The 25,582-nt window shown below is 41.0% G+C and overlaps 7 protein-coding genes across 10 annotated transcripts in view; 4 read left to right on the top strand and 3 right to left on the bottom strand.

Annotated features, from left to right (window-relative positions):
* Window positions 1-2,562: 2,562 nt before the first annotated feature.
* On the bottom strand, window positions 2,563-8,456 carry LOC109854580 (zinc finger protein 808-like). The gene is made up of 3 exons (XM_020427803.1): window positions 7,783-8,456; window positions 7,006-7,342; window positions 2,563-6,855 (listed from the first exon to the last, which is right to left on the bottom strand). Exons 1-3 carry the CDS (start codon window positions 7,948-7,950, stop codon window positions 3,251-3,253), a joined length of 4,110 nt encoding a protein of 1,369 aa, XP_020283392.1. The 5' UTR covers window positions 7,951-8,456; the 3' UTR covers window positions 2,563-3,250.
* Window positions 8,457-8,659: 203 nt separating this feature from the next.
* On the bottom strand, window positions 8,660-12,677 carry LOC109854581. Of its 2 annotated transcripts, XM_020427804.1 has the most exons (7): window positions 12,533-12,677; window positions 12,250-12,462; window positions 11,898-12,113; window positions 11,653-11,826; window positions 11,449-11,573; window positions 9,574-11,381; window positions 8,660-9,403 (listed from the first exon to the last, which is right to left on the bottom strand). In XM_020427804.1, exons 1-6 carry the CDS (start codon window positions 12,584-12,586, stop codon window positions 9,575-9,577), a joined length of 2,589 nt encoding a protein of 862 aa, XP_020283393.1. In that variant the 5' UTR covers window positions 12,587-12,677; the 3' UTR covers window positions 8,660-9,403; window position 9,574. The 2 variants fall into 2 exon arrangements, with proteins under 2 accessions (XP_020283393.1, XP_020283394.1); XM_020427805.1 differs by lacking the exon at window positions 8,660-9,403 and having other exon boundaries at window positions 9,465-11,381.
* A 308-nt stretch (window positions 12,678-12,985) lies between these two features.
* On the top strand, window positions 12,986-14,505 carry LOC109854618 (MAD2L1-binding protein). Its single transcript, XM_020427889.1, has 2 exons — window positions 12,986-13,533; window positions 13,613-14,505. The coding sequence occupies exons 1-2, from the start codon at window positions 13,115-13,117 to the stop codon at window positions 13,971-13,973; spliced, it is 780 nt and encodes a 259-aa protein (XP_020283478.1). The 5' UTR covers window positions 12,986-13,114; the 3' UTR covers window positions 13,974-14,505.
* Window positions 14,506-14,795: 290 nt separating this feature from the next.
* On the top strand, window positions 14,796-17,215 carry LOC109854617 (probable alpha-ketoglutarate-dependent hypophosphite dioxygenase). Its single transcript, XM_020427886.1, has 2 exons — window positions 14,796-15,116; window positions 15,790-17,215. The coding sequence occupies exons 1-2, from the start codon at window positions 14,898-14,900 to the stop codon at window positions 16,390-16,392; spliced, it is 822 nt and encodes a 273-aa protein (XP_020283475.1). The 5' UTR covers window positions 14,796-14,897; the 3' UTR covers window positions 16,393-17,215.
* On the bottom strand, window positions 17,190-18,742 carry LOC109854619. Its single transcript, XM_020427890.1, has 2 exons — window positions 17,664-18,742; window positions 17,190-17,506 (listed from the first exon to the last, which is right to left on the bottom strand). The coding sequence occupies exons 1-2, from the start codon at window positions 17,805-17,807 to the stop codon at window positions 17,216-17,218; spliced, it is 435 nt and encodes a 144-aa protein (XP_020283479.1). The 5' UTR covers window positions 17,808-18,742; the 3' UTR covers window positions 17,190-17,215.
* Window positions 18,743-18,797: 55 nt separating this feature from the next.
* On the top strand, window positions 18,798-22,901 carry LOC109854616. Of its 2 annotated transcripts, XM_020427885.1 has the most exons (4): window positions 18,798-19,498; window positions 19,584-20,047; window positions 20,174-21,004; window positions 21,109-22,901. In XM_020427885.1, exons 2-4 carry the CDS (start codon window positions 19,687-19,689, stop codon window positions 21,141-21,143), a joined length of 1,227 nt encoding a protein of 408 aa, XP_020283474.1. In that variant the 5' UTR covers window positions 18,798-19,498; window positions 19,584-19,686; the 3' UTR covers window positions 21,144-22,901. The 2 variants fall into 2 exon arrangements, with proteins under 2 accessions (XP_020283474.1, XP_020283473.1); XM_020427884.1 differs by having other exon boundaries at window positions 18,798-20,047.
* A 556-nt stretch (window positions 22,902-23,457) lies between these two features.
* The window catches only part of LOC109854614 (metastasis-associated protein MTA2), a 13,388-nt gene continuing 11,263 nt past the window's right edge, over window positions 23,458-25,582 (top strand). The window contains exon 1 of one of the 2 annotated variants that reach the window (XM_020427881.1): window positions 23,458-24,601. In XM_020427881.1, coding sequence (XP_020283470.1) covers window positions 24,487-24,601 — 115 coding nt within the window. In that variant the 5' untranslated portion in view covers window positions 23,458-24,486. The remainder of the gene's footprint in view (window positions 24,602-25,582) is intronic. The other variant, XM_020427882.1, reaches the window with a different exon arrangement.

The raw sequence follows: 25,582 nt of genomic DNA, 5'->3' as shown, positions 1-25,582 counted from the left end.
ATATATCATATATATATATATATAATACCATAAACCACGATATATATATAATTAGAGAACAAATACTTTTATTTATGCAACAGAATGTAAATGAAAAAAAAAAACTGCCTCATCTACATATAACAATGTTCAAAAACGACGTAATTTATTATTATACATGTATATGTTTAATTATGCACTAATTTTAAACATTTTGTTACGCGACAAAATTATTACTGTACACCAGGACTGCGCGTTTGGACAGCGCGCTTCAATTGTTCGAAGAGCTATTGTGGCGATTTTTGTTGTATTATGAGTGTGTGTGTGTGAGCAAACATAAATAAAAATAACCGTATTGACTTGGAACCAATTTCGCGTGGAATCGAACAAAATATATTTCTAAATATATTATCTGATATATATTTATGTTATTATAAATATATACATTTATTATAATAAACAAATATATTTATATTATAATAATCTATTATAATAAATATATTTGTTATTACATGTGCACTTGTTCAAGTCAAACAGAAAATAATTCGCACAGCATTCAAGAAACACATTTTGGCGCTATTAGCGTATCGTGCCTCGAAATCTTGATCACAATATTAGCGCGAGTGATTGAAGCAGCTCCACGAACGGCCAAAGTGCGCTTATAGCAGCTCTTCCAAAAACAAAAAAGCACCCTGTCCAAATCCAGCCCAGGACATATCAATGGTTTCCAGTGTGCTTGTGATCCATTTTCGAAACACACCAATCTCAAATTTCTTCATTCATATTTGACAATATTTCTCGCAATTTGCATGCTTAATGATGTAGCTTAATTAAATTAAGCCATCAACAAAAACTTCGCGAACAAACTGGAAATTATTAACGTGCCTCGGTGTGTACGAAAACTCGCGCAATTCCCCCCCCCCCACATATCTCACAAAGTAAAGTCATCATAATTAGCAATTTACAAATTTTTTATGATCTTTGCGTGTTATCGCTGTAGTTAGTTTTTTTTTTTGTTTTTTTTTTTTTTTTTATATACTGGAAAAGGATTCATATCGAATTACGTGTGATATGTACGCACACGGGTGTCCCAGTTGTGCGGTACTACATGAATACTTTCGTGTATACGTAAAAAAATCTAATACTTCATCTGTTTTTAACGTAAATATATAATGTTGTTATTGATCTTGTGTAATTGTTACATTCTCGATCTTTTGCGAGAGAAACCTCGTGTAAAAAATTTTTATTCCACATTCTTTTCGCACGAAGACTCGCACAATGCAACGCGAACACTTTGTGTGTGCGTACATGTACATGCGTTCCGTGATATATTACATACAGAAACGTGAGATATATCTATATATGCCGTATATGTATATAGAAATAGCTTAACATCTTTTTATATATAACACATAAAAATAAAGTTTTTTTTTTCTTATACAAGCTAAAGCGTCAACCATCAAAAATTATACGTAGCGCATTCTGATCTTACACAAGGACAAGTTCTTACTAAAGTCAACGTTATGTATGCTATGATACCCTGATAAGTAGAAGTCGGACAAAACAGCTCTCAACGCCAGCCGGAGGTCTACTTGTGAGAAAAAAAAGGATCGATAGAAAAAAAAAAAAAAACAGATCAGCAAGCAAACGGAGTGAATACAAAAAAAGAATACCGTTTTTTTTCTATTTAATTTTTTTTTTATATAGAAATTGTCACGCGCGTCTTTTTTTTTATACGCATATATCTATATATCTGTATATGCATGTTTGTGTTTTATATACATATGTTGTATACAAGGTAGTCAGGCCTGAGGCGCGCTTGCTTCCGACAGATTCTCGAGTCACGTTGAGACAAAAAAAAAAACGTTGATCTCAACGTCAAAGTGTCGAAGCTACAACTGTTCTTGAAATAAAAAAGCAAGCAAAAACTTTGCGTATATAGCGCGGAACGACTTACTGATCGTTATTTAAGATCAAATCGGTGTTTCGAGACGCTCTTTAGTAGTATCGCAAAGCTATCATCATTAGCGAGCGATCTTCAGATAAACCGTACTTATGTATTATGCTTTAGAGCTGATTTGCCAACTTCAACTTTTTGTTGTAAGTACTTCTGATGTCAAGATTTTTGAATGACTTCGCACAAGAATCTTGCCGTTGCAATCAGCAAGTCTGCCTCAAGCCTGACACACTGTATGTAACATACACATGTTCCATCCTATATACATATATGCACACACACACACACACGTATCTCTGGCGCGTGTATGTGTGTGTGTGTGTCTCTGGGAGAAGATACGTATAAAAGTGTGTCACATGCGCCCACATGTGTGTGTGTGTGTGTGTGTGTAAGCACATATAAAAATTACATATAACGCCCTGATTATCTTTCTCTTTATCATAAATTTTAATTGCTCTAAACATGATAATTTTATATAAAACATAGATATTGCAAGTTTAACTGGTTTATAAGTTTAACACACTAACTCTTTCGCGAGAAGAGAAAAAAAAAAAATAAGAAAATTATTTGGGAGAATCTAAGTCAAGAAATTACACCTATAATGTTACTTAACACTATTAGCTTAGTTTTTTTTTTTTTTTTTTTTTTTTTTTTAAGTATTTAAGCTATTGCCTTATATTCGTGTGTTATGTTACTTAAAGAAAATCCGCCTATGTTACACACGTACGTGATATAGAAATGTCAATCTTGCTTGTTTATCCGTTAATAATGCTTTGCTTCAATGATGCTCGTTCTACATATGTTCGTACCTGTGGTAATGCGTATTATATGGAAAAGTACGTCTACAATTTTTTTTCTAATCAAATTATACATACACACTTCTCTTCGTCATTGCAAAAATAAACTTCGATACGACGTTTCGCACATAAAATCGTAACGGATATTTGTGTGTGAGATTTGTAGACACACACATACACAGATATCACGTTGTTTAACAATACAGCTAAGCGGAGGCGTCATCTCTCTCCTCTTCGTCCAGAGAATTGTCTTCCGACAATTGCGATAATATCAATCAGACTTTTCCGCGAACGGAAATGGTTTTTTTTTTTTACCTTTACTTTCCTGTAAGTGTAAATTGTAAGAAGACGGGAGAGTTACATGAGAAGAATCGCGTACGCCGCGCGAGAACATGTTAGTTTTCTCTCTCACTTCCCTCGTATCCTTCAAATGTAAAATATGTCCAGTGTTTGTTTGTGTGAGACGAATTTCTCACTTATTTAATTTCTAATCGAGCGCGGAGAACTTACGGTTCTATTAGGAAGTGGTGAAGATTTTTGTACCTTCGGGTAGTATCACTTCTTCACCTACGTCAGCTAGTGTGACGGTGAGTGGCAAAATCAGAGGCATTAATATCTCCTGATGCTGCATCACCTGTTGCGTCGTATCGGCCGTTCTCGTTATCGCAATCGTCTTGATGTTCTGCGCCTTGACCAGTTGCGCCTGACCGATCGTAGTTTGATGCAATCTGACCGGTTGTGGTTGCGGCTGTTGAATCTGCACTTGAACTTGTTGTTGCACTTGTTGCACTTGTTCTTGTTGATGCTGCTGTTGTGGTTGTTGTTGCTGCTGCTGCTGCTGTTGTATAACCTGTGTTTGTTGTTGCATCATTTGTTGTGCACGGTTTTGATTCTGAAGAAGATTCTGTTTGCAGCGCTTGCTATGAGCGTAACGACTGCCATTATTGTTAAACTTTCTGTCACACGTCGGACATTCATAAGGTCGCTGACCCGTGTGAATGAACATGTGCTCCTTCAGCGACTTAAGTCGCCGGAAGTTCTTTGGGCAACACTTGCAGTGATACTTGGCCTCGCCGGTGTGCGAGGTCAAGTGATTCGCCAAGGTATCGGCTCGTGCGAAAGCTCGCGAACAATATTGACATATGTACGGCCGTTCCTGCGTGTGCGTGCGCATGTGCATCTTCAGATAGGCATTGGTGGTGAAAGGCCTGGAACACACTTCGCACACGTACGGTTTGATGCCCTTGTGAGCGCGCAGATGCGCAATCAGCGTTGTCGATTGCGTGAAGCTCTTGCTGCAGATCTCGCAGAGAAATCTCTTGGTACTGTCGGGCTCTTTGTTCTTCTTGAACGTGCGATCGTGCTTCGACAGATGAGTGTTGAGCTGGTCTTCCTTGATAAAGCGCTTGGTGCAGCGTGGACACTTGTACGGCTTGACCATGTTGTGCTTGGCCACATGGATTTTCAGATGTTCTCGTCGGTAAAACTTCTTCGGGCATATGTCGCACAGGTACTTCTTGCCCTCGTGCACTTGTATGTGCCGCAGTAAACCCTTTCTAGAGGTGTATTGCTTATTGCATTCGGTACACTCGAGACCCACAATATCAGTCCTCCTCTTACGGCCGACCTTTTCGCCCGGTTTCTTCTCCTCGGGTTTCGGTTCGATGTCTCTCAAATCCTCTTCCGTCAGTATACCTTCGGTAACGTGATTCGTTCTATGCTCGCGCAGCAACTCGTTGTTTTCGAAGCTGTCGCCGCAGATATTGCACTTTCTCACCTGATCGGGATTCTTCTCCGAGCACTTGTCGTAGTGCGCCTTCAGTTTGTCTTTGCGATAAAACTTGATATTGCAGATGTCGCACTCAAAGTTCGGTTCTTCGTGCAGCAATTGGTGCCGCATCAGCGACTTTTTCGTGCTGTAACGTTTCTTGCACGTGGTGCACTCGTGACTATCCATCGGCCACTCCAAACCGCTTTCGAAGTCGGAATCGTTGTCGTCGTCGCCGTTATCGCTCGTCAAATTCTGCGTCTCTTTCTTCTCCGGCGTGGCCTTTTTCGACTTGTCAGTTGCTTTTTCTGTTGCTTGTTCCGTCGCCTTCTCGTTTTTCACGTGCTGTTGTTCCATGTGCTTCATCAGAGCCTGCTTCGAACTGTACCTCTTGCTACACGTAGCGCACTCCAGATCCTTTTTATAATTGTACTTCTTCGGCGACACATCGCTTTTACGATGATAATGTCTCTCCATCTTGGCATCGTACTCGGTATTATCGTTATTGGAGTCGTAATCCTCCAAGCCGTCCTCCGTCTTAATCTTGTCGATGATCTTCTGAGCCGCTTTCGCGGCCACACGTTTAATACGCTTGTTCGTGTCGTATTCTTGACCGTGAAGGAACGTTTTGTGGCTCGTGGCGATCAGATGATTTCTCAGAGTGAGCTCGTTGCCGAACATCTTGTTACACTGAGTGCATTTGAAGGTCCCGCGTGCTGATCGCGCATGCTGCTCGATGTGCCAGCGAAGAAGATCCTTTCGCGAAAACTTTTGCATGCACAGTTTGCACTCGTACTTGCCGGTTACGGAATGCGACGTCTCCAGATGTCTGGCCAGTATTTTTTTGCGCGCGAATAACATTGGACATTTGGGACACTTCAGTTCTTTTGCGCTCTTCACAGTCTCGTCGTTTTTCTGATCCTCGTTTTCCTTTTCGATCTCCTCGTTGCCCTCGTCGTTGTTCTCGGCGCTCTTGGTCGTCATTTGTTTCATATCTTCCTCCAAATCCTGTTCAGTGAGCACGCCCTCCATCACATGCTTGCCTCGATGATCCCGCAGTTCCTTCAGAGTATCGTATTCCTCCTTGCACTCGTTGCACTTGTAGCTAACGTGCGTCTCGAGCAAATGCTTGTCCAATTCTTGCTTCGCGCTGAATTTTTCCGGACATTTGTCGCACGTAAATTCCTCAACGCGGCTACGCTTTCTTCTCTTTTCCTGATCGTCCTCGCTCATCGTTTCATCGTTGTATCCCTCGCCTGTGTTTCCTCTTCTCGGTCGTTTTCTGCACTCCCTGTCCGATGAATTGTTGGCGTTATCGAGGTCTAGACTGTTCTCGTCCTCGTGGAACGACACCTCAAGCGGCATCGATTCGTCCTTCGTCTCCTCCCGTTCTCGCTCGTGCTGTTTGATGTGCTTAGTAAACGAGATTATGTAAAGATATTCTTTACCGCAATAAGGACACTTGTTGGCTTTCTTTCCGGACGAAGGCGTTTTCGCGGGAGAAGAGACACTGGCTTGCACCTTCTCCGGCGTCTTCAGCGACAAAGTTTTTCTAACTTCCTCATGAGAATGCATGTGTTCCTTCAAAATGTTCTTTGACAAAAACTCTTTGTCGCACAAGTAACACATGAAGACAATCTTCTCCGCCTTATCCGTTGTTTTCGCTCTTTTGAGTCGGGAACTAAGATTCAGGTTTTCGAAGTAGTTCTCCTCATCCGAGTCCCGTTCGGCGAACGTTCGACGAGCCAACCTGCGCTTACTCCTTCTGGTTTCGTTTTGAGGTGAATCTTGCACAGCCGACTCATTAGTGTCGGTCTGTGTCATCTCTTCTGTCAAGGATTCCGCTTTAGAACACTCTTTCTTGAAAGATTTCGAAGATTCTTTCTTACGAGATTCTTTTTTGGAAATTGCTTCCGCTAGAGATTCCTCTATGAAAGACGCGACTTCGCTACTTTCATTGTGCACGATTTGATTGTGAACCTCTTGAATTTCTTCGTTCTCCTCAGGCTGAACTTGGTTCTCTTCTTGATTCTGCTCAAACGGCATTTCTTGACACTCCATTTTGTACTTCTCATTTTCTAGCTTATTTATCTCAGTTTTCTCTTGCACAGAATGAAGTTGTTCGGTTGATAATACACACTGTTGTACATAATCATGCTCTTCTGCCGGGATCATGTCCACACAGTCTGAAGTGGTGTTTTCAACCACCACTTCGGAAAGATTTTGATTCAATGATTCCTTGATATTACTCGATATATTACTAGCTTCTATGTCAGTTAATTCTTGCTGCAACTCTTCTGTACGTCGATTAACTTCCTGCATGATCTTTTGCGTATCATCTTGTTCTGCTGCATCTAGAGAAAATTTGATAGGTCATAGAATTCTTCAAAATCTTGCGAAATACTTGCGTAGTTCTTATTAAAAACAATAATTCAAAATGGACATCGTTAAAATATCATTGATTTACTGATTTGTTTGAATTTATTCAATCAAATAATACTCACTTTGCGACAGTCCCTCCGATAATTTTTCGGTTTCCAAGATAATTAAATTGTCTTTTATAAAATTCCTATCCGTATCCGATTCTTCTTCTGTCAGAACTGTGGTAGCGTGCTCGTAATCGGCACCGGTACCTATCTCTTCCAAATCATCCGATCTTTCAGAATCCAAGTGTATCTCAACTTCGTTAAGAAATAATTCCTCTTTCATTATACCTCCAATCAATTTCTCCCTAAGAACACTGTCGGCTTGTTCCACTTGTAACTTAAACTCATACGCAGACTCCAACTTTTCCGCACATACACAACAAACCTGTGCTGGGAGACCGTCACCCGGTAATATCTGTTAAAAGTACAACATACAGTTCAATATTGTATAAATGTTTGTGAAAACATCATGTATACAAATATATAGCGCACACAGTAGTGTTTGATAATCGTCGCGGATAAAAATTAGCTAATGTTTGACAAATATGATTTTTTTTTTTTTTTTTTTTTTTTTTTGACAAAAAGAAAACAAAACTCTCAACAAATTACACTTTGATTTTGCGACCAAGCATCTGTCATAACTCAACAAGTTACAACTCCACATTTAGCCGAGGTGGTATAATATAAGAGCGAATTATGCCAGGAGATACGAGACAAATAATCGAGATTTGAGAAACCCAGAAAATTAAATGAGAATACGAGATTTTAAATGTAACGCGATGACGAAACGTAGAAAATTAAACGAGAAATAACGCGTTGCGTTGTCTAACCTCAAAAAAAAACTACGTGTCTAACCTTAACGTTGGCGAAACTCATCGCCTTCGTCGACAGAGATCCGACGTCGCCCTCGAAAAAGAGATCGCGCGTCATCAGATTGTCGATCAGACACACGCGACACAACTTCATCCGGGACGCGTCCTTCGTCTGCGGTGGATCTGATGTATTTACTTCCACGGCGTCCATGTTTTTTGTTTAGTGTACTTGACTCGGGCCAACTTTGCGAACGAGTTGGACTGCCTGAATCCTTCTCTCTGTTCTACACTCGCACCTTCCTCTCTCACCTGCCACCGACTTGCGTGCTCTTATCCGCGTGCGAGAAGATACCCCAGAGTTTCCGTATATATAAAATTTTCTTATATCTCTACATCTTCCGAAGTCGAAAAAGCGCACAGCTTTTTGTGTCCAGTTTTCTCATTCTACCCAATTTTATCTCTCGGATTTCGTTGATCGCGCCCGTAGAGGGGAAGGACGGGGAAAAGATTGCGGGAAGTGGTTCTGTGTCTGCATTTTTTTTTTTTTTACTTTTTTTGTACTTCTGCGAAAGGAGCGCGCGAGCGTTTGTTTAGAATTTGCAGAATAAAAATGTCGAAAAAATTGCAAACTAGGGTAAAAACGAGAGTGCGATTTTAAGGAGATTCGGTTCAGGTTATTCAGATGTGGGAAAGGGGAATCAGACGATACCTACCTTACCGACATTAACATTTGGCAAAACTTATGAAATTTTCACACTTTTGTTATATACAATTGTTGTCTCTTTTAAACGAACTAAAGTAATAAACAGATTGTTGCACTGGATTGTGCTATTGCTACTTTCTCTTCAATCTGATCTTACAAAAACACCGTCTCTGGATTTCTACCAATTATAAAATTCTTTTTCATTTGTGCGGAAAGGTCTTTTTATTTTTTCCACAGTAATTCCTAACTTCTTAAAAAATGTTTTCCTGATTTATTATCTTTATCTCTATTTTCAAACTTGAAATCACGGAGGTAAAGGAAAGAACATCGAGGAATATTAAAGGCGCGCGGGGAAATGAAGCCTTGGTTTGACAGGCGGTTTGACAGTTGCATCTTAGCCAATAAAGCCGACAATGCGCCACAAACACTTTTGGGTCGTTTTCTCGAAATTTTCTGACAATTTTGCAATTATGCAAAAACGCGAAAATCTCGGGTTTTAGTTTTTGTCAAAATATCGAAAAACTGATTTTATAGTCGAAAAAGTCGTGTTATTATAAATTTCGAATATTTGTAGAGGATTCTGCTAGTACTGCGATGTCTGATAGTTTGTACCAAAATATTATCTCGCTTCTCAGCTCGTCCAAGTGCTAACGAATAGCGGACATCCGGTATATCGATATTACAAATCTGTATAGAAACGCACGTGCGTATAACATGGAATTGAATCACGTCCAACCGCACGTAGCACGGAATAGAACCATGTCCGCAAGTGGACATAGCGTACGTATCGACAAGTTGGACATCGCTACGTAGGTGTCAATGTGCATCACCCGTGGACATGCGCCAGCTTACGGAAAAGCGATGGGGAAAAACTCCTATGGGCTTGGCCGCTCTCGTTCTTCTATCTGGTAGCGCGTATAGACGATGTTCTCTCTTTAGACGCGAGACAAATCCTTAGACTCTATTTTACGAAACATTTGTTTTATTAAAATTTCATGTACATATAAATAATATTGCAACACATCATTATGATAAAAAAATATTATCTCTTACGTACTAATTGACTTTCAAAACTGCGGAAGATCCGCGTGTCATTAAAAAAAAAAAAAAAAACAAATTCTTTATATATACCTTATTCCAATGTGGGAGTTTGAACGTTACTGGAAAGTTGAATACTGTTGAGCTTTTTAGTCATTTTTATGACTAAAGACGCGTCACCGCCGCCGGATATGGCGCATTCGCCAACTTTGAGCGTTACAGGTTTATTCGAGCAAGCGTCTGTTTCCGATTTAGCAGATCCGGACGATTTTTCCATCGTGTTCGAAACCGCCGCCTGTGAAATTCTGCTTTCAAAACATTTGCCGTCTCGCGCGTCACGTTTCGAGAATCGATAAGACGGGAGCGTTGTGTCCTCGGACTTGGAACTGAAGGAAATCTTCTCCAAGACAGCGGTTAGCTTCGTGCTCTCTTCCGACACGGAGATATCGGTTTGGACCGCGAAACTGTTCCTGCTGAAAAGATGTTGTCTAATGCTGGATAGATTTCTACGAGAGATTTCTTTCGTTTTAGCGGCTGACTCTGGCGGGTTATTCTTATTCTTAAGTGGCGAGCTGTACATTATCGACTGCTCGAGCCGAAGCGCGCGGCCGTTCCGTATGTAAGGTATCAGATCCGATAGCGCGGCTGGTTTCTGCGCTACGCTGTTCGCCGATTGAATAGATATCTGCGGCTTGTACGCTTTTACGGTATAGGGTGTTCTGATGTAAACAAAGCTACTCTCGTCACGTGGTAAACCAGAAATCGTGGACGGAAAATTACTAACATTTGAAACAGCACCGATATGACTGGAACTCGTTTGGAATCTTGCAGTTTTTTCATGCGTCGTGTTGTTCATGAGCGCGGACAGAGCGGGTTGCAATCTTTGAACGACGTTAAATATCAATTCGCACCGTTTTATCACTCGCAATTGCTGAGGTTCCGTTGCGTTGTCAATTAGAAGAGTTTTCGCGGCTATGTTAGCTTCGTATATAGCTGCCTTCAATTCCCTTATCATCATTATCGTTTGACGATTGATACTTTTCGCATCGATGTCGTTCACAACTGCCGTCATTTGGCCGGACAAAGCCGACGCGCGCTGAACAATACCTTGCACCTGAGACTGCGTAACCGGTTCTCTGTTATCGAGACAATCCGAGATCTCTTTTATACGTTCTTGAAGACTGTCCATAACTATTTCGCAGAAGGCAGCCGGGTTTATAATCAGATTCACAACATTCTGAAACTTATTCATTTCTTGCTGCCACTGTGTGGTCAGCAGTTTAACACTGGAACGCATTTCTTTGTTCTCTGGATGCAAATAGAAGGCGGTTATGGCAGAAATTAATTCGGTTTCCAAGGATTCGAATCCCGCAAGGCACGTGCGAATTTTATTGTTGCGGTTTATGTCCTTGCAACAAGCAATAGCGTATATTCCGATTTGCATGGTTTGATCGAAGAGCAGATCGAAGTCTTCTATGAGGGTCTTTAGATCACTCTTGGACCGTCTTTTCGCATTTAACGAACTTCCACACATCATAACAAGCTTCTTCAAAGCTGCATACGGATTGCTGAACACTTCAAGCGCGAGTGTCAGTACCGCAATATTAACTTTGCGCTCCAAACGATAAAGAGCATCGGTTAGCGTGTGCATGAACAAGTTATTTAGCGCCGAATCAGGTGTTTCCAACAGTAATTGCTGCTTCAGTTTTTCGTACTCCATCACTATGGACTGGCACGATCCAATTATGGCATTGAAATTGTATGACTGGCACACTTGGGTGATTGCCATGGCGTGTGAGAAGACACTCTCTAATCTCATCCATAGTTCCTCGCATTCGGTTCGCAGTTCTTCATGTGATTTGCTTGGCATTTCTAATATAATGTCTAATGCCAAGTCCATTCTACAAGTATCGTATAATTTGTTAAATACACAATCACACCTAACATATGAGATATAAATTTGCTTACTTGTATATAAAGTGATTTTCTCTGTCAGCAGTTTCCTCTTCCAGCGATGGATTTGAGCCATTCAACAAGTCCAAGATTAATTCGCAGCAAGTACAAATTCTTTCGCAAACGTATTTCTTACAGGCCTGTAAATATTTGTTCAAAATAGAGATACAAAAAACAATTTAAGTAAGCAACACAAATATCAGATATTTAAATTATTACATAAATCGGCGCATTCAGCTGATGCTGCTCCTGAGCTAGTTTAACCAACATCTCAAATGACGTGCACAATTGACAATTATACAAAGCCAGTTTTTCCGATAAGAAAACAGATACTAAACTCTTTCTATATTTCTGTAGTGGTTCAAGTAGCTCCAATAATGAAGTGCCAAGTTCCTTTAAAATGAGCAAAATTGTCAAAACTATAATACACATATTTTAATACAAAAAGTTATTTCGCCATTTACTTTGATATTTTGAAGGTCCTCGATTTCATTTGCCATGCTCATGTCTTTAACATAATCCAGACAATCCTGTAGTCTCTGTTTCAAAGGCAAGCTTTCTAAATCTTCCAAAGCTCTCAAAGCTAATGTGAAATTATTCACCAGTGATACTACGTCACAATTGATCTGCAATTTATCATTGGTCCTGCCATGTATATTGCCACTTGTAACAACTTGAATCTAAAATGTAAACAGTTGATTTAATAAAAAAATAAATAAAATACAATATTAATATAAATTATGTCACAAAGTTGATTTCATTAAAAAAAAAAAATAAAATACAATACTAAATAAGTGAAATCTTTGTTTTATATACAAGTTCACTGATTTCTTGCAATACAGAAGTCAGCTTTGAGGTTGCTGCCATATCATTGTGTTTTGTATCCGTCTCTTCACAAACATCATCACTCCTTAAATTCTTAAATCTCTCATTTAAAGACCGAAGCTGTTCAAGAAGTACTGCTCTCACTGCTGTAACTTCCGATTGATTAACAGGAACTTTATTATACAACAAAACTATCTTGCTGATCTAAAAAAAAAAAGAAGACAAAATTTTAGACAAATTTAAAAAGAGAGAAATAAACAAACAGCTCATTTACCTGATCTTGAGTAGGTTTTAGTAGATTTCTCATCTGCTTCGTTTTCAGTTCCATTATTATTAAGTATTAATGTTTCAAATATACGATGGGATTTCAAATTTCATCGCACATTTCAACGGCACACGTAAATAAAGCGAATTTAGTAACTAACCAGGCATGGCAACCAATGTTTAGCGCCGCGCAAAGTGGAACTACATTTGACCAATGGCTGCGTTCAGCGGAACAATCTGCTCTACAGCAATCAAACGTGATTTTACTTTTAGAACCATACAAATCAACGTCAAGTATTGACAAGACGACAACTCAGCAATTGGTCTGCTGAACCCGGCCAATGAGTTTCTGACAGTGCACGCAATGACCAATCACATTCGGCCGAGCCAACTAAAACCGACCAATGTGTGTCGGTCTCGATTCTGAAGAACTGTGAGACTTGCGACTTGTTGTAAACGAGGCGTTACGTGTCGCGAGTCCATGCGGACTGTTCCGATAATTTAGTCTTTATTTTCTTTTTTTTTTTTCACAATATTTTCAAAATAAAACTAAATACTAAGTTCGAGAGATTGCGCTTCTTCTCGCGTTAAAATGTTTTCCAGAGGCGAAAAGGACAAAACGGAAATCAATGTGATACTGGACGAGCCTCTAACCAACGATTCGTGCACGAAAGTGGTGATGGAACTCATAAAATATATTTTATATCAGAAGCAGCAAATACCGTTTGCTTACGATGCGTTAGCCCAATATCAAACCAGGAAAGAGGTGTCGGATAGAAACACGGTTTCTTTCAAAGCTTTGTCGAGCACGTTAAAAATTGTCGCCGATCAGCTATCCTCGCAATTTTTTCTCAAGGGTTGCGATATACGAGAAGTTGCGATTCTACTTGGCGCCACGATATTGTCACCCAAACTTTATGTCGGAATAGAACTTCCTTCGTATGTTCTCAACAGCAAGCAGCATAAAGAATATCAACATTCATCGAGAAAGCCGCTTTTAAAACTCATGAGGTTGATTAAAAATTACATCACACTCACAAAATCATGCATACACATTTACATACTGCGATACATTGAATTCTGTTTACAGGTCTATGTTCGAATGTGACGAGTTTCAGGAGGCCATGAACATTCCTTCGAGTATGACGAACATGTTTATCATGCTGAAAAAGAGTGACAGTAATTTGGCGTCGGATTTCTTCTTACCTAAACCGCAATACGTGCCACCAGTTCAAGGTACAAGTTGCTTCAAGATCAAGCTGTGCCAAAACGATCAGTTGGACATGAAGTGCACTTGCAGAACTCTTGTCAAAGTGCATCATGATTCTTATCAGACTCATTTGGAAAATGAAGATGATGTGCAGTACGCTCAGTACAATAATAGCAATCAGTTTTCGTATCAGTGGTATCAGTCCAAACAAATCATAAAAGGATTTAAATATCATTCATGACTAGAATTTTATATTATTACAATTGTAGCAATTAGAAATTTTTTCCAATTTCTTAAGACTGTATATAGATGATATTTTATACAATTTGAAAGGAGATATTAAATTTAGATAATATAAATTTAGATAGAATGAACTCTATTTGTTTCAATTAGACAAATGACAAAAAATATTAAATTTTAATATACATTTAACAGAGTAAAGTAAAAACACTTATTAATGCAAACACAAGTGACGTTTTTGTTACACATCATGCAATGACACTGCAATGACATGAAAATGATTCGGCAGATGGCCTCGGGTCAAGTGATAGAAATTTCCATTCATTATCTAAGTAAACGTAGTATATTTTTTACTCATATCAATACAACATACGTAATAGGTCTTTATGTGACGACTTATGTAATCATTTAAGAAAAGACTTATATGACACATCAATATTTTTTTTATTGCACATTTATTGCAAAACAGACTGATGGATTATACATTATTATCGATTTTTAGTGGAAGTTGAATTTTTTTAATTATGAATTTTTGAAATTTGCGGCTTGATTACTTCGCGTGTTATATACATGAGTTATAATGTTGTAAACTTCTTCTCATGAAGTTATAATAATTAAGTATATTTAATTGTTAAATTTATTAAAATACACATGTTGTAAATGTACCGATTTATTAAAAACACTTCGCTAGATAGCTCTCTTGCATAAATGTAAACATGATCAAAACTCGACACTCAAAGTTGCATATCATCGTACACACAGATAATCCCTACCGAAATATTATTTCTGTAGTGGGGCGAAGCATATTTTAATACACACCACGAGATATTTTACAGCAGCTTTTTGAGAAGCTGAGAAGAAGAGAGAGATCGTCGTGCGCGTTGTGAAAGAAGTTCTACGTTTTTTTTTTTTTTGTACAACGAGGATGGCTCCTTTGAAATATCTGACACCGGAACAGAAACAGTTCTGGGACGAGAACGGCTATATTAAATTGTCGAATGTATTCTCTCTGAAGGAAATGAACGAAATAACGGATGCCTATACCGATTTGTTCGAGAGAAAACATCGGGAGAATCTCGACGGTTTGGAAGCTGGTTGGAAAGGTGACGAAATGAAGAAAGCAGCCGGACATATTGATTATACCGTAAGTAAACCGTATATTATAGTCATTGATTTTCTCTAAGATTTGTTATATACGTACGTTCCTTAGGGACGGAAAGTAGCGATGGTAACAGCAATAAGATTACTCCAAGATTGTCTGAAGATGCTCTATAGCTAACGATCTGTATAGCGTCTTGAGATATAAACTTACTACGATTTTAGAAGATCAAAATACTGATCTAGTATATGAAAACGTACATTATACCATAGAAAATACAGAACAGACAAAAATAACAAAAAAAAATAAAATCACCGACGACCTACATCTTAAAGATCTGTGCATAGCAACGGAGCTTACTCAATCACAGTATTCGTCATTTTTGAAGTAAACAGTTCGAGGTCAGATTATATATTCTCGCGTTTGAGAAACATGTAATAGTGTAATAAAAGAAACAATTTGTATTTTCTACGACTGAGTCAAAGATCAAAAATTTATATATCATTCACGCGAATCGGTTCGATGTGTTGCAAACATAAATTACTTTGATTGATTATTGGTTATTCAAATTCTTATCGCGTTCTCTGTGAAACTATTTCTATTGTGAAATAGGTGTGTTAACAATACTTTCTTATCGCTGTTTCCTATCGATGATCTTCCGTTCTCTCTTTCCTATTCTCACACTTCTCATTCTGTACTTCTTTTATTTGCGCACCAGGTGAAGTCTATTCACAATCTGCAAATGCATAGCGCCGTTTTCACTCGGCTCATCATGAATCCAAACTTATTAGACGCCCTGGAAGACGTAATGGACACCAAGGATATTCTGCTGCATCACACCAAGGCGCATATAAAACCGCCGGAAAAAGGCGCTCCTTACTTGATGCATCAGGATTATCACTACTTTCCCTTCAAAAAGCACACCATGCTGGCCGTGTTCCTGCATCTGGACGACACGACACCGGAGAACGGCGGTCTGGCTGTATACCCGGGCAGTCACAAACTCGGACCGCTGGAGGACCACGGGGTAACCGACGATAAGGGCGAAGAATATCATTACGTTAATCCTGACGAATATCCTTTATCGAAAGCTGTGCCCGTATCGGCCAAAAAGGGCGAGATCGTTATCTTTTCTTACTTGCTGCTTCACGGCTCGTACTTGAACCTGTCCGACAGAAGTCGGCGCATGTTTCTCATGCAAGTGCGAGCTGCCGACGACGAGCCGATCAAGGACGTGCATAAATCTCCCTGTCAGAACATGATGCTTCGCGGTAAAAACATATACAGAGAGGCAACAATGGCCAATAGATTTGTGCATTAATGTATTGGCCTGGTTCAACAATACGCGCGACGAATTATCAGCTAAGATTATATTTACTCCGCTTTTAATCTTGGTTAATAATAAAACATGAAATCGCAGAATTAATTTCATGTTTTTTTTTATTTTTAATATAATAGTATTTTGCAACTTTTTGTATTCCGCGCGTAATATATCTTCCGCTAATTCTCCTTTTTCTCTTCTTTCGTTTCGTCTCGTGCGATATGAAAAATTCGAATTTTCAAGAGTCTGAAGTCGCTGATCGTTATAAAGCGCACAAGAAGCGTCATAAATCCTGCTATCCAACTCCATGTCATTACCCATGACACGGCCTTAAAAATATAAATGCATATAGACAAACACACATGTGCGTCCGATGATTTACTTTACGATGACGTGGTTTTTACCTCTAACGCGTAAAAGATGCCGCAAACGTCGTGTTTATCGATAGTGTAAAGAGTTACAAAATCTTGCAAGATGACGCATGTTCTTTAAAGAAAAAATAATTGTTGACGACATTTATCTTCACGCGCGCGCGTTCCGAGAGAGAACGAAATAAATACACATACTTAATGCTGTAATATAATCGAAACGATTGGTTCTCTGTTATTTTTGCAAATAACGATGTCAGATCGTTGCTGAATTGTTGATATCCACTTTCCATGGTTCGCGTTGCGTGCAATGTTATTATTGTGAGACAAAAATTGAAAATCATCGCGGGCACAACGATTCTCCAGGGAGCTTCGAAACTACGTACTTTGTGTTAGGTGTATTTTCTTTAAGAAATAAAAAAAAAGACGCTGTAATAAAGCGCAATGAATATTTACTAAGTGGAAATGATTGATTCTTGGCTCCTGGAGTCGTAGCCACCTTTCCCGCACATGAGAAACATCGTGAGCCAGACGATTCCGAATATGCAAGATATGAAACAGACCGCGTGATAGAACTCGCAATGGCCTTCGTAATCGTAGCTGACGATGACATAACGTTTCCAATCGGTGGCGTTCAATCGAACAACCGCGACGTAGTCGTGCAGATGCTCATCTTCGACGCGTATCGATTCAGACAGATAATCTAATTTTGCCCAGAGAGGGCAGTGACCACCGAAAAGGCCATTCTGAAATAAATTTAAGCGTTCGCGAATAGTTCTATTCTGTTGTGCGAGCAGGTTAAGCTTCTGTTAAAAAAAAAAAAAAAAAAAAAAAATAGAAGTACTTTTTCTATATTTGAAAAATTTATATACAAAGAAAATGTGTATATATACATATATATACCCAAAGAATATAAAATAACATAGCGCAACTGTATCCGGACACCGCACTCGCGAAATAACACAGCATTTGCAAGCCCTTCCACAAGAACGATATTTCCTCGGAATCGCGCTCAATTAATTCTGTATATTCCCTTGCTAGTTGCATAATTTTTATTATAAGATTTTTTACTTCTCGCGCGTGTGTGTTGTATGTACACAAGACGCGTTTGCTGCGCCTATATATACTTTTCTTATTGTTAAAATTATATTATTGAGACATTACTACTACGCAACTTTACGTGTAAAGGCACAAACGCCAACTTCTCCGCCTCTGCAAACGATTCCGCTTGACCGTGTCAAAAAAAAAGAAAAAAAACAAAAGAAAGGAAGAGAGAAGCGCATCGATGCACGTCACGCGATTGCAAATCTCGCGCGGGTTTTTGTTCGCGCCGAGAAGCGGGAATGTGGAATCAGAATCCGCGATCTTTGTATACAAAAACGGGGGATACGGGGTAAGATCGCGCGAAAGTAACAGTAGAAAAAAAAAAAAATAAAGAAAAGAAACAAACGGAAGTTGTTTCGCGAATTTTTGTTGTGAGTGTCGTTTGAGAAAAAAAGTCCGATTGCTCGATCATTCGAAGATAGAAAAATTGAAATCGACGCGCGATCGATTCGCTCGCGCTTTCAAAGCAGTCAAGTCGCGGTCTCTCGGTGCAGCACCGCTTGCGCGAAATCGGACCGGCGACGACGAAAAACGCGGAAACGCGCGGAACGCGGACCGCCACCGCAGTGTTGTCGACGAGAAGGGTCGACACCGTCGACTCAAGGAGACCAGAGAAATTTTCGCGTGTTTTTTTTTTTTTTTCTCGCGGACGGGCACGGGGGGCGAGAAACACGCGGAAAAACCGCGGACGAGACCAGGGGGACGCGCGTATCACGGCGTGTGTGCTTGCAAACCCGTCCGGGGACTCGCCGCCGGTGGCAGACGCGAGACAGACTCTTCTGAGAGGTGTGCGAAGTGAAACACATGTGTCTCTCTCGCGGCCGAGCGGTGTTTTCCACTGCAGCGGACTGCCGTTACCGCTGGTGCCCGTTGTCGTGCCGTCGTGCTCGCGCGTATAAGTCTCGCGCGGCCGCACGCCGCGGAAACGTTCGGCGCACGTCCGAACGGTTGCGAGAAACGCGATGCGCCGCGCTTCGACGGTGAAATAGCCGAGCAGAAAACGGAAGGCGGTAGTGCGTGGGTGGGTGTTCTGGCAGCAGCAAACTGTGTTCGCACACATACCGGACATCTCCCCGGGCCGCGCGGAATCGTCGTTTTCTCGGCGCCGCTTGCCATTCCGCCCGACACGGTTATCAGCACGTTCGAGAGTGAGAGAGAAAGATAGATAGATAGATAGAGAGAGAGAGAGAGAGCGAGACAGAAAATCCCGGTGTCCCCCGGATCACCGTTCCCGCACGCACGTTGAACTTCTCTCGCGAGTACAAAAAAAAATGTCGCCCCTCTGTAAGGAGTCCGTGCCACTGGCTTCGCGGTGACTCCACTGTCACTGGCGGTGACATCGCGATCAAATCGGCGAGGGATGATCACGAAGAATGGTCACGTTCCTGCCTTCTTTGAGCTACGATGGCGAACGAATGAGCACGGTTTTACGGCCGAGTCGAACTCGCGTGTGTCTGTCAGCCATCATGATTCTTCGCGGATCGTAACCGTATTCCGCAATTTCTAACGTATCGTCTGGACGGCGTGAGTTTTGACCGCCTGTCAATATGACACACGTGCCTGGGACTTTGTAAATTGTCGAACCTTGTTTCGCCGAGAGAGAGAGAGAGAGAGAGAGAGAGAAAGAACGTCAAGTATGTAATGTTATTTCGCCGAGTCGCGCAGCACCGCAAACAATTTTCAGCAACACGCAACAGTTTTGATTTATTATTTTTTAAGGAAAAAGGGACTCTGTCGCTCTCTTTGGTGCGTTGGACACTGAAGGGTTTTTGAGAGTATGAGATTAGCGGTAGAGAAAAATGGATACCGGTAAAGTATCAGCATGCTCGAAAAGTCAGCAGAATGTCATGCTCACGCAGGTCACATGAGGGGCACGACAGAAATGTGCTCGCGTGATCCACCTACATTGCACCCGACCCTTGCCAAGGCAAACGGTAAAAATTCAAGCCCCCAGCCAGCTCATCACACAGAAGCGCGTATTGACAACAATCTGCTGCCAACTCCCGGAGGCCGACTCAAGTTCTTCAAAGATGGAAAATTCATTTTGGAACTGTCTCATCGCAGAGACGGGGAGAAAACCACGTGGTTTCCTGTGCCAAAGAAAACTTTTTGGCCGCCTACTAGCACAATCCCTCCTACTAGCACTATCCCCAATCGTCAGGAGAGCTCTACTTCTCTCAGTGGTAAGTTCATGAAAATTAATAACATTTGCATTGGACATATGTGTGTTTCTTAAGCTGATTAAATACACATAGCGTAAATTTAAATCTAGAAAACTCATTACGTGTGTATGTAAATTCTGTTCTTAGTTTCTGATGACAATTCATCAGTTCAATCCAGTCCCTGGCAAAGAGATCACTACTGGAAGCAGACTCATCCACGACGCAGGATAACCACCGAATTCAATTTTTACTACCATCGAAATCCGAAGAACCGCCTGTGCGCACATCCGCGTTTGATAATGAGAAAACGCAGGCGTCCATTGGACTCGACGACCGCGGTTCTCGTTACCGAATCGACCGTCTCTTATCCGACGAGATCGTCGCGTAAATTGAACGGTACATCGTCATCGGGCACGGTTCTCAGTCTGATTATTGATAAACTGGCGCGTCTGCTGGACCCCAACGTTGTGTCGCCTCGCAAACGCATACTCCGAGAGTTGGAGAGAGTCTCGCTTGAGGACCAAGCGTCCAAGAGACGTGCCACTCCGCAACCGACGACGGTTTGCACGATGAGTAGCGCGCCGCCGACTCCTTCCTCGAAGCAATTGTCATCGTACAGTATAACGAGTATTCTGGGAGAGGACAAGCCGAATCCCGAGCCGGGCTTCTTAAGAACGTTGCTGAAACCGGACGACCGGCAACCTGTAAAATACTCACAGAGTAACGCCTATCCAAGGGTACGAATGGATCCTTATACCGGATCTAGCAATGCATCCTTTCATCATCCGCTCTATCGAGTGCCGGTGTTACCACCTGCGCCTTACAGGGCGACGCCTTTTTGGATTGCACCCCATTATCCGTGTCCCGTCCACTATCCGCCTCCTATGCAATTATACGCACCGCCGCATCCTCATCCATCGCCTCCGCATTACAAAGACTACAGGGAACAAACTCTCACACCTCCTTCACCTCCTTCAGGTACGTTTCGAAATATTATAAAAACTTAAATAACCAAGTACACAGCAAAATAACGTAGTGTGTTGAACCACACAAGTGCTCACGAGTTCATTTCTCGTCTGCAGATATGCCTCTCAATCTGTCGAAGCATGCGGGTTGAATCTCAGGATCCCAATAGCGTTGGTGCCTTATCAGTGGACAAAACACTATGCAAAACACTGCCCGTGCAACGACAATGCGATATATATATATATATATATTATATATATATACATATTAGTATTTTTTTATTCATAAAAACTAAATAGTATCATAGTAAGTAGAGAGAGAAAAAAGCCAGACAGGTTGGAGGAACTATATAACTTGTATATACAAATGCATAAATTTGTCGACGGCGGCATAGGTATTTTATACTAATATTACGAGATTTTGCGAACAAAAGAGATTGTAAGAGAGCGAAAAATAGTTTATAAAAACGCCAGACAGACAAGAAAAACACCATCGCGAGCGTGTACAGGTATGTGTGTGTGTGTGTGTTACTCATTCTTTTGACTCAACGTCGCGTTAAAAACAAAACTGAAAGAAAAAAACCGCGAAATAGGCGCGCAATCTTTATTATTTAAGACGCAAACGTTGTATATCGTTATTTATATAAGAACGCATCAACAATATTGAACACACAATACAATAGTGACAACGCATTCAATTTACTTTTTATATTACTATTGTTTTATACACATACACACACACACACACACACGATACAAAATTGTGACAAAGACAGGTGAGAGTCCACATCGATTTTGTACATCTCTCATTCTACGCATCTCATTTATGCATTTTTCTCGTTATTCTTATAATGATATCATCATTACACTATTCATTAATAGAAGTGGTATGTACATGTACAGGATGTACTCGCTATTGCCCAATGTTTTCAGGGTAGATTCTTAGAGGCTGTGATTTTTAAGTTTATAAACGATTAAAAAATTACTTCAGCGTTCGATATATCAGGCGTTTAGATATGGCAAAAAAGCAGGAAAAGGTATGGGATTATCTTTTTCATTTTTTTGTAACCCGATATATCGACACTGTGATCGGTAATTGTTTTTTTGTTTTAATAACTGTTACAGACCTCTCGTTATTAGACTTTTTGTTCCAAAACAATTTACCTGGAAAATATTGGGTGCCAATTGTGGAACATCTTGTATGTTATGTATCTCTTAAAAAAATTGATAAACACATAGGGATATGTACAGAACAGATTATTACCTATAGTTATATACATATATATATATATATACATATATAAATATATATATATATATATTTATATATTAGTGTATTAATTATTCTTAAAAATAGAAATGCATAATATAAATTTAGGCTCTAATGGGATAATCCACACAACACAGTATACAGTTATTTATATCGTATTATAATGGTGGAAAAAGAAAAACACACACATGAAATTTATACTTTTAGCGCAAAGACCGTGGGGTGTGCCTTACAAATATTTATCAAAATTTCATAAAAAATATAAAACGTATTATTATTTAAACAAAAAGGCACTATATAATGTGTATATATACATACATACATACATACCATATATATATATATATATATAATAAATTATCTTTGTGTTATTTGTATTCGTGTCAAAAAGTCGAAAATTCGTTGCTCTTATTTATTATTATTAGTCGGAAATTCGAGAATAAGTTGAACGGAAAGATAAAAAAAAAAAAAAGGCAAGCTTACACAGGTTCTATAAATTTAGTGAGTAACCTTAATTATTCAACGTACGTGCTCTGTTTTTTTTTTTTTTTTAGTGATTCAAAGTGAAAAATGTGACTGCGCATTAACAATTGTATAGAAAGATTTTAATTTCGTATAAATATAAATATTTCATATACTACGCATACACAAATTTATTTTATTTACCACGAGCTCTCTCTCTCTCTCTCTCTCTCTCTCTCTCTCTACCTAGTCTAAAACTTGGAATTGTCTTTATAATACGCAAATTGTAGAGTAAATTGTTATGTCATTTCAACAAGAAGTTTCGTGCGTCGACGTTGATTAAATCCAAGTTTTTAACTTGTGACGAGATACAACGTTTTACAAATTGCCGCCCTGAATTTTAAATACAAGACGGCTATTGCCACGTCGGTCTGTTTGACGTTACAAACGCTCGCGATCGCTGGCTGCACGCACCGGCCTGTGTCCACGACGCGATGGAAATCGGTCGTTTTTCTTCACGTCGGGAATCTCGAACTGATTTTCTATATATATATATATATGTATTTTGCGATCGTGCGCTCGAACGGCTGCGGCGGACACAGAAGAGAGGCAACACACGCGTCGCGCGTCGCGTGCGAAACCGGCCCTAAAGTCTGATGGGAGCGTTTCTAAGGTTGGTAGAACGCGCGAAGCAGCTGCGAGATTCTACTGTAGATAGCGTTGGGGCACCGGTCAAGTTTGCGCGAATTCTCAGCACATCCGGTAGCAGCGCTCGTACTGTTTGCTCACGGGTGCTTCTCGTCGAGTCGAGTGTGTTGGCTTCTCCGCTTCTCCGTGAGTCGCGAGCGGGAAGTGGAGCGACGGACCCGCGCGATTGAAACGCGGAGAACACGGACGACGCGCGCGCTGACCGCTAAAATAGTGAATGCCCCCGGGTTAAAGGCTCGGGTGTGAAGGACGCGAGCGGTGAGCCGAGGTCCGGCGGAGAAGTTCGGCGCGAAGGTTCGGTCGGTGAGCGTAGCGGCTCGGGCTCACCGAAACGAAAATGGCGGGCCATGTTGGCCTTCCGTGCAAAGACAGCGGCCACCTTCGACGACACTAGCAACGTCCGTAAACCGACACCACGTGCAGCAGGTTGACCGCTATCGGACGTGATATTCCCGGTCGCGTGGTTGTTAACGTGTTGCATCCTATCGCGGAACGTGTGTATTCTCGCTGCTCGTCTTTACCTGTACATGCTCGTCGGTAGAGACGGACGTCGTAGAGCCGATTGATAAACGGGACTTGTGTGCATGTAAATAGTCACCTTATACGCGAGTTTTGTAACAATATTCTACTTGAGAAAACAAAAGAGAGAAAGAAAGAGAGGAGAGAAAAAGAAAGAGATATAGTGAGAAGAGAAAGAGAGAGAAGCGACTGTAGGAACCTGCACACAGCGGTGGGAGAGAAAGCTAGAAAGAGAAGGAGAAATTGGAGAAGGACAGAGAGACAGGGCAATAGAAAGAGCGAAAACCCCGGCGAGGGAGAGGGGGACAGAGACAGACGGAAAGAGAGACAGAAACGGCGAAACTGGACAGAGCAAAAGTTTAGTGGCGGATCAACAATGGACAAACAAACATGATGGAGTGAGCACGCCGCAGGTGTTGACTACCTCAGAGGGACGAGAGTGCGCGCGAAAAGATTTACGCTGAGGTACCGTGTTGTTTAATCACGGCGGCTGCGGCCTGGCGGTTGTAACACGTTGCGGGGAACGAGAAGTCTTGATGCCGATGCCGGGCGAATACCACGAGGGTCACGGTAACCACGAGAACGCCAATTTTGCTCTCGGGTCCACGCAGGACGCCAGCAACATGACGGCCAACATGTACAGAGTGGGAGGTAAATAAGAATGTGAATCCGCGCGTTTCTTGCGACAATGACGCTTTGTGGCGCGCAGGGTAACGGGGGGAAAAGAAGCGAGATAGCGCCTTTAATTAACTTCGAGAAATTAATGTTTGCAAATGGCATCGCAATGGCGTCCCCTGTATACCCTCCGCGCGTTCTTCATCCCTGCCTCTACTACTCTCTTTCCCCCCTCCCACCTCTCTTCCCGCTCCCCGCGCGCGCCCTCTTCTTTCCACTCTTCATCTGGATCTCCCTCGTACCCTCCATCACCTCTCATCCCCTAACCTTTCTCGCTCTCCCTTCCTCCCTCCTCTGCGTAATGTCCTATACCTACGACTCTGGCTTTTCCTCCCCCTTCTCCCCCCCCACGGCTCCTCCATTCTTCCTCTGCTCTCTTTCCCCCTTCCTTCCCACCCCGTTCGTCACCTCCCCTCTCTTACACACCCGCGCACCCGTCCTCTCGCCGTCCAGGTCACGCTAATTTCTTGCACGACTCGTGGATCAAAATTGGATCCTGGCGATACTGTGGCTTTGACTCGTCTCTGTTTGTTGTATCGATATATACCGCGTGAGGTGTCGTGCGTACATGACAATTGTTTTTCGGCAATAAAGGACCAATTGTATCCTATTCTTTTTTTTCTCTCTAATTCTAACTCTCTCTCTCTCTCTCTCTCTCTTACCCTCCTTTTGATCTTACTATGGCAACAATAAACGCATTTGGTCAGAATTTTCATTTGCGCTCTCTTTCATCACAATAAACTCTACCTGCACAAAAACTCTTATATTACAAATTCTTGGAAATATTCTTCATTCTTCGTCGAATGCATTTGTTTCAAATGACTGAAACTGGGACAAGAATCTCCTGATTATTTTCGAGACAAAATAATTAAATTTTGAACAGAATATAATAATTTTATAATATCGCGTGTATTGTGTTTGTAATATCGTACGTGTAGTACGATTTATATATATATA

The sequence above is a fragment of the Pseudomyrmex gracilis genome, unplaced genomic scaffold (assembly GCF_002006095.1).
Source record: "Pseudomyrmex gracilis isolate BER0280 unplaced genomic scaffold, ASM200609v1 scaffold_70, whole genome shotgun sequence".
Taxonomy (NCBI): domain Eukaryota; kingdom Metazoa; phylum Arthropoda; class Insecta; order Hymenoptera; family Formicidae; genus Pseudomyrmex; species Pseudomyrmex gracilis.
This window is presented reverse-complemented; position numbering and strand designations above follow the sequence as displayed.

What these genes read in the sequence shown, in the direction of transcription:
- LOC109854618 (XM_020427889.1), top strand. Translation starts at nt 13,115, where the DNA reads ATGTTTTCCAGAGGCGAAAAGGACAAAACGGAAATCAATGTGATACTG. An exon ending in CCGCTTTTAAAACTCATGAG is followed by an intron (nt 13,534 to 13,612) that starts GTTGATTAAAAA and finishes TTCTGTTTACAG; the next exon opens with GTCTATGTTCGAATGTGACG.
- LOC109854580 (XM_020427803.1), bottom strand. Translation starts at nt 7,950, where the DNA reads ATGGACGCCGTGGAAGTAAATACATCAGATCCACCGCAGACGAAGGAC. An exon ending in TGAGTTTCGCCAACGTTAAG is followed by an intron (nt 7,343 to 7,782) that starts GTTAGACACGTA and finishes TACTTTTAACAG; the next exon opens with ATATTACCGGGTGACGGTCT. An exon ending in ATCGGAGGGACTGTCGCAAA is followed by an intron (nt 6,856 to 7,005) that starts GTGAGTATTATT and finishes AATTTTCTCTAG; the next exon opens with ATGCAGCAGAACAAGATGAT.
- LOC109854616 (XM_020427885.1), top strand. Translation starts at nt 19,687, where the DNA reads ATGCTCGAAAAGTCAGCAGAATGTCATGCTCACGCAGGTCACATGAGG. An exon ending in GAGCTCTACTTCTCTCAGTG is followed by an intron (nt 20,048 to 20,173) that starts GTAAGTTCATGA and finishes TTCTGTTCTTAG; the next exon opens with TTTCTGATGACAATTCATCA. An exon ending in ACCTCCTTCACCTCCTTCAG is followed by an intron (nt 21,005 to 21,108) that starts GTACGTTTCGAA and finishes TCTCGTCTGCAG; the next exon opens with ATATGCCTCTCAATCTGTCG.
- LOC109854617 (XM_020427886.1), top strand. Translation starts at nt 14,898, where the DNA reads ATGGCTCCTTTGAAATATCTGACACCGGAACAGAAACAGTTCTGGGAC. An exon ending in CCGGACATATTGATTATACC is followed by an intron (nt 15,117 to 15,789) that starts GTAAGTAAACCG and finishes TTTGCGCACCAG; the next exon opens with GTGAAGTCTATTCACAATCT.
- LOC109854581 (XM_020427804.1), bottom strand. Translation starts at nt 12,586, where the DNA reads ATGGAACTGAAAACGAAGCAGATGAGAAATCTACTAAAACCTACTCAA. An exon ending in TAAAACCTACTCAAGATCAG is followed by an intron (nt 12,463 to 12,532) that starts GTAAATGAGCTG and finishes TTTTTTTTTTAG; the next exon opens with ATCAGCAAGATAGTTTTGTT. An exon ending in AGCTGAATGCGCCGATTTAT is followed by an intron (nt 11,574 to 11,652) that starts GTAATAATTTAA and finishes AAATATTTACAG; the next exon opens with GCCTGTAAGAAATACGTTTG.
- LOC109854619 (XM_020427890.1), bottom strand. Translation starts at nt 17,807, where the DNA reads ATGCAACTAGCAAGGGAATATACAGAATTAATTGAGCGCGATTCCGAG. An exon ending in TGTTATTTTATATTCTTTGG is followed by an intron (nt 17,507 to 17,663) that starts GTATATATATGT and finishes AATTTATTTCAG; the next exon opens with AATGGCCTTTTCGGTGGTCA.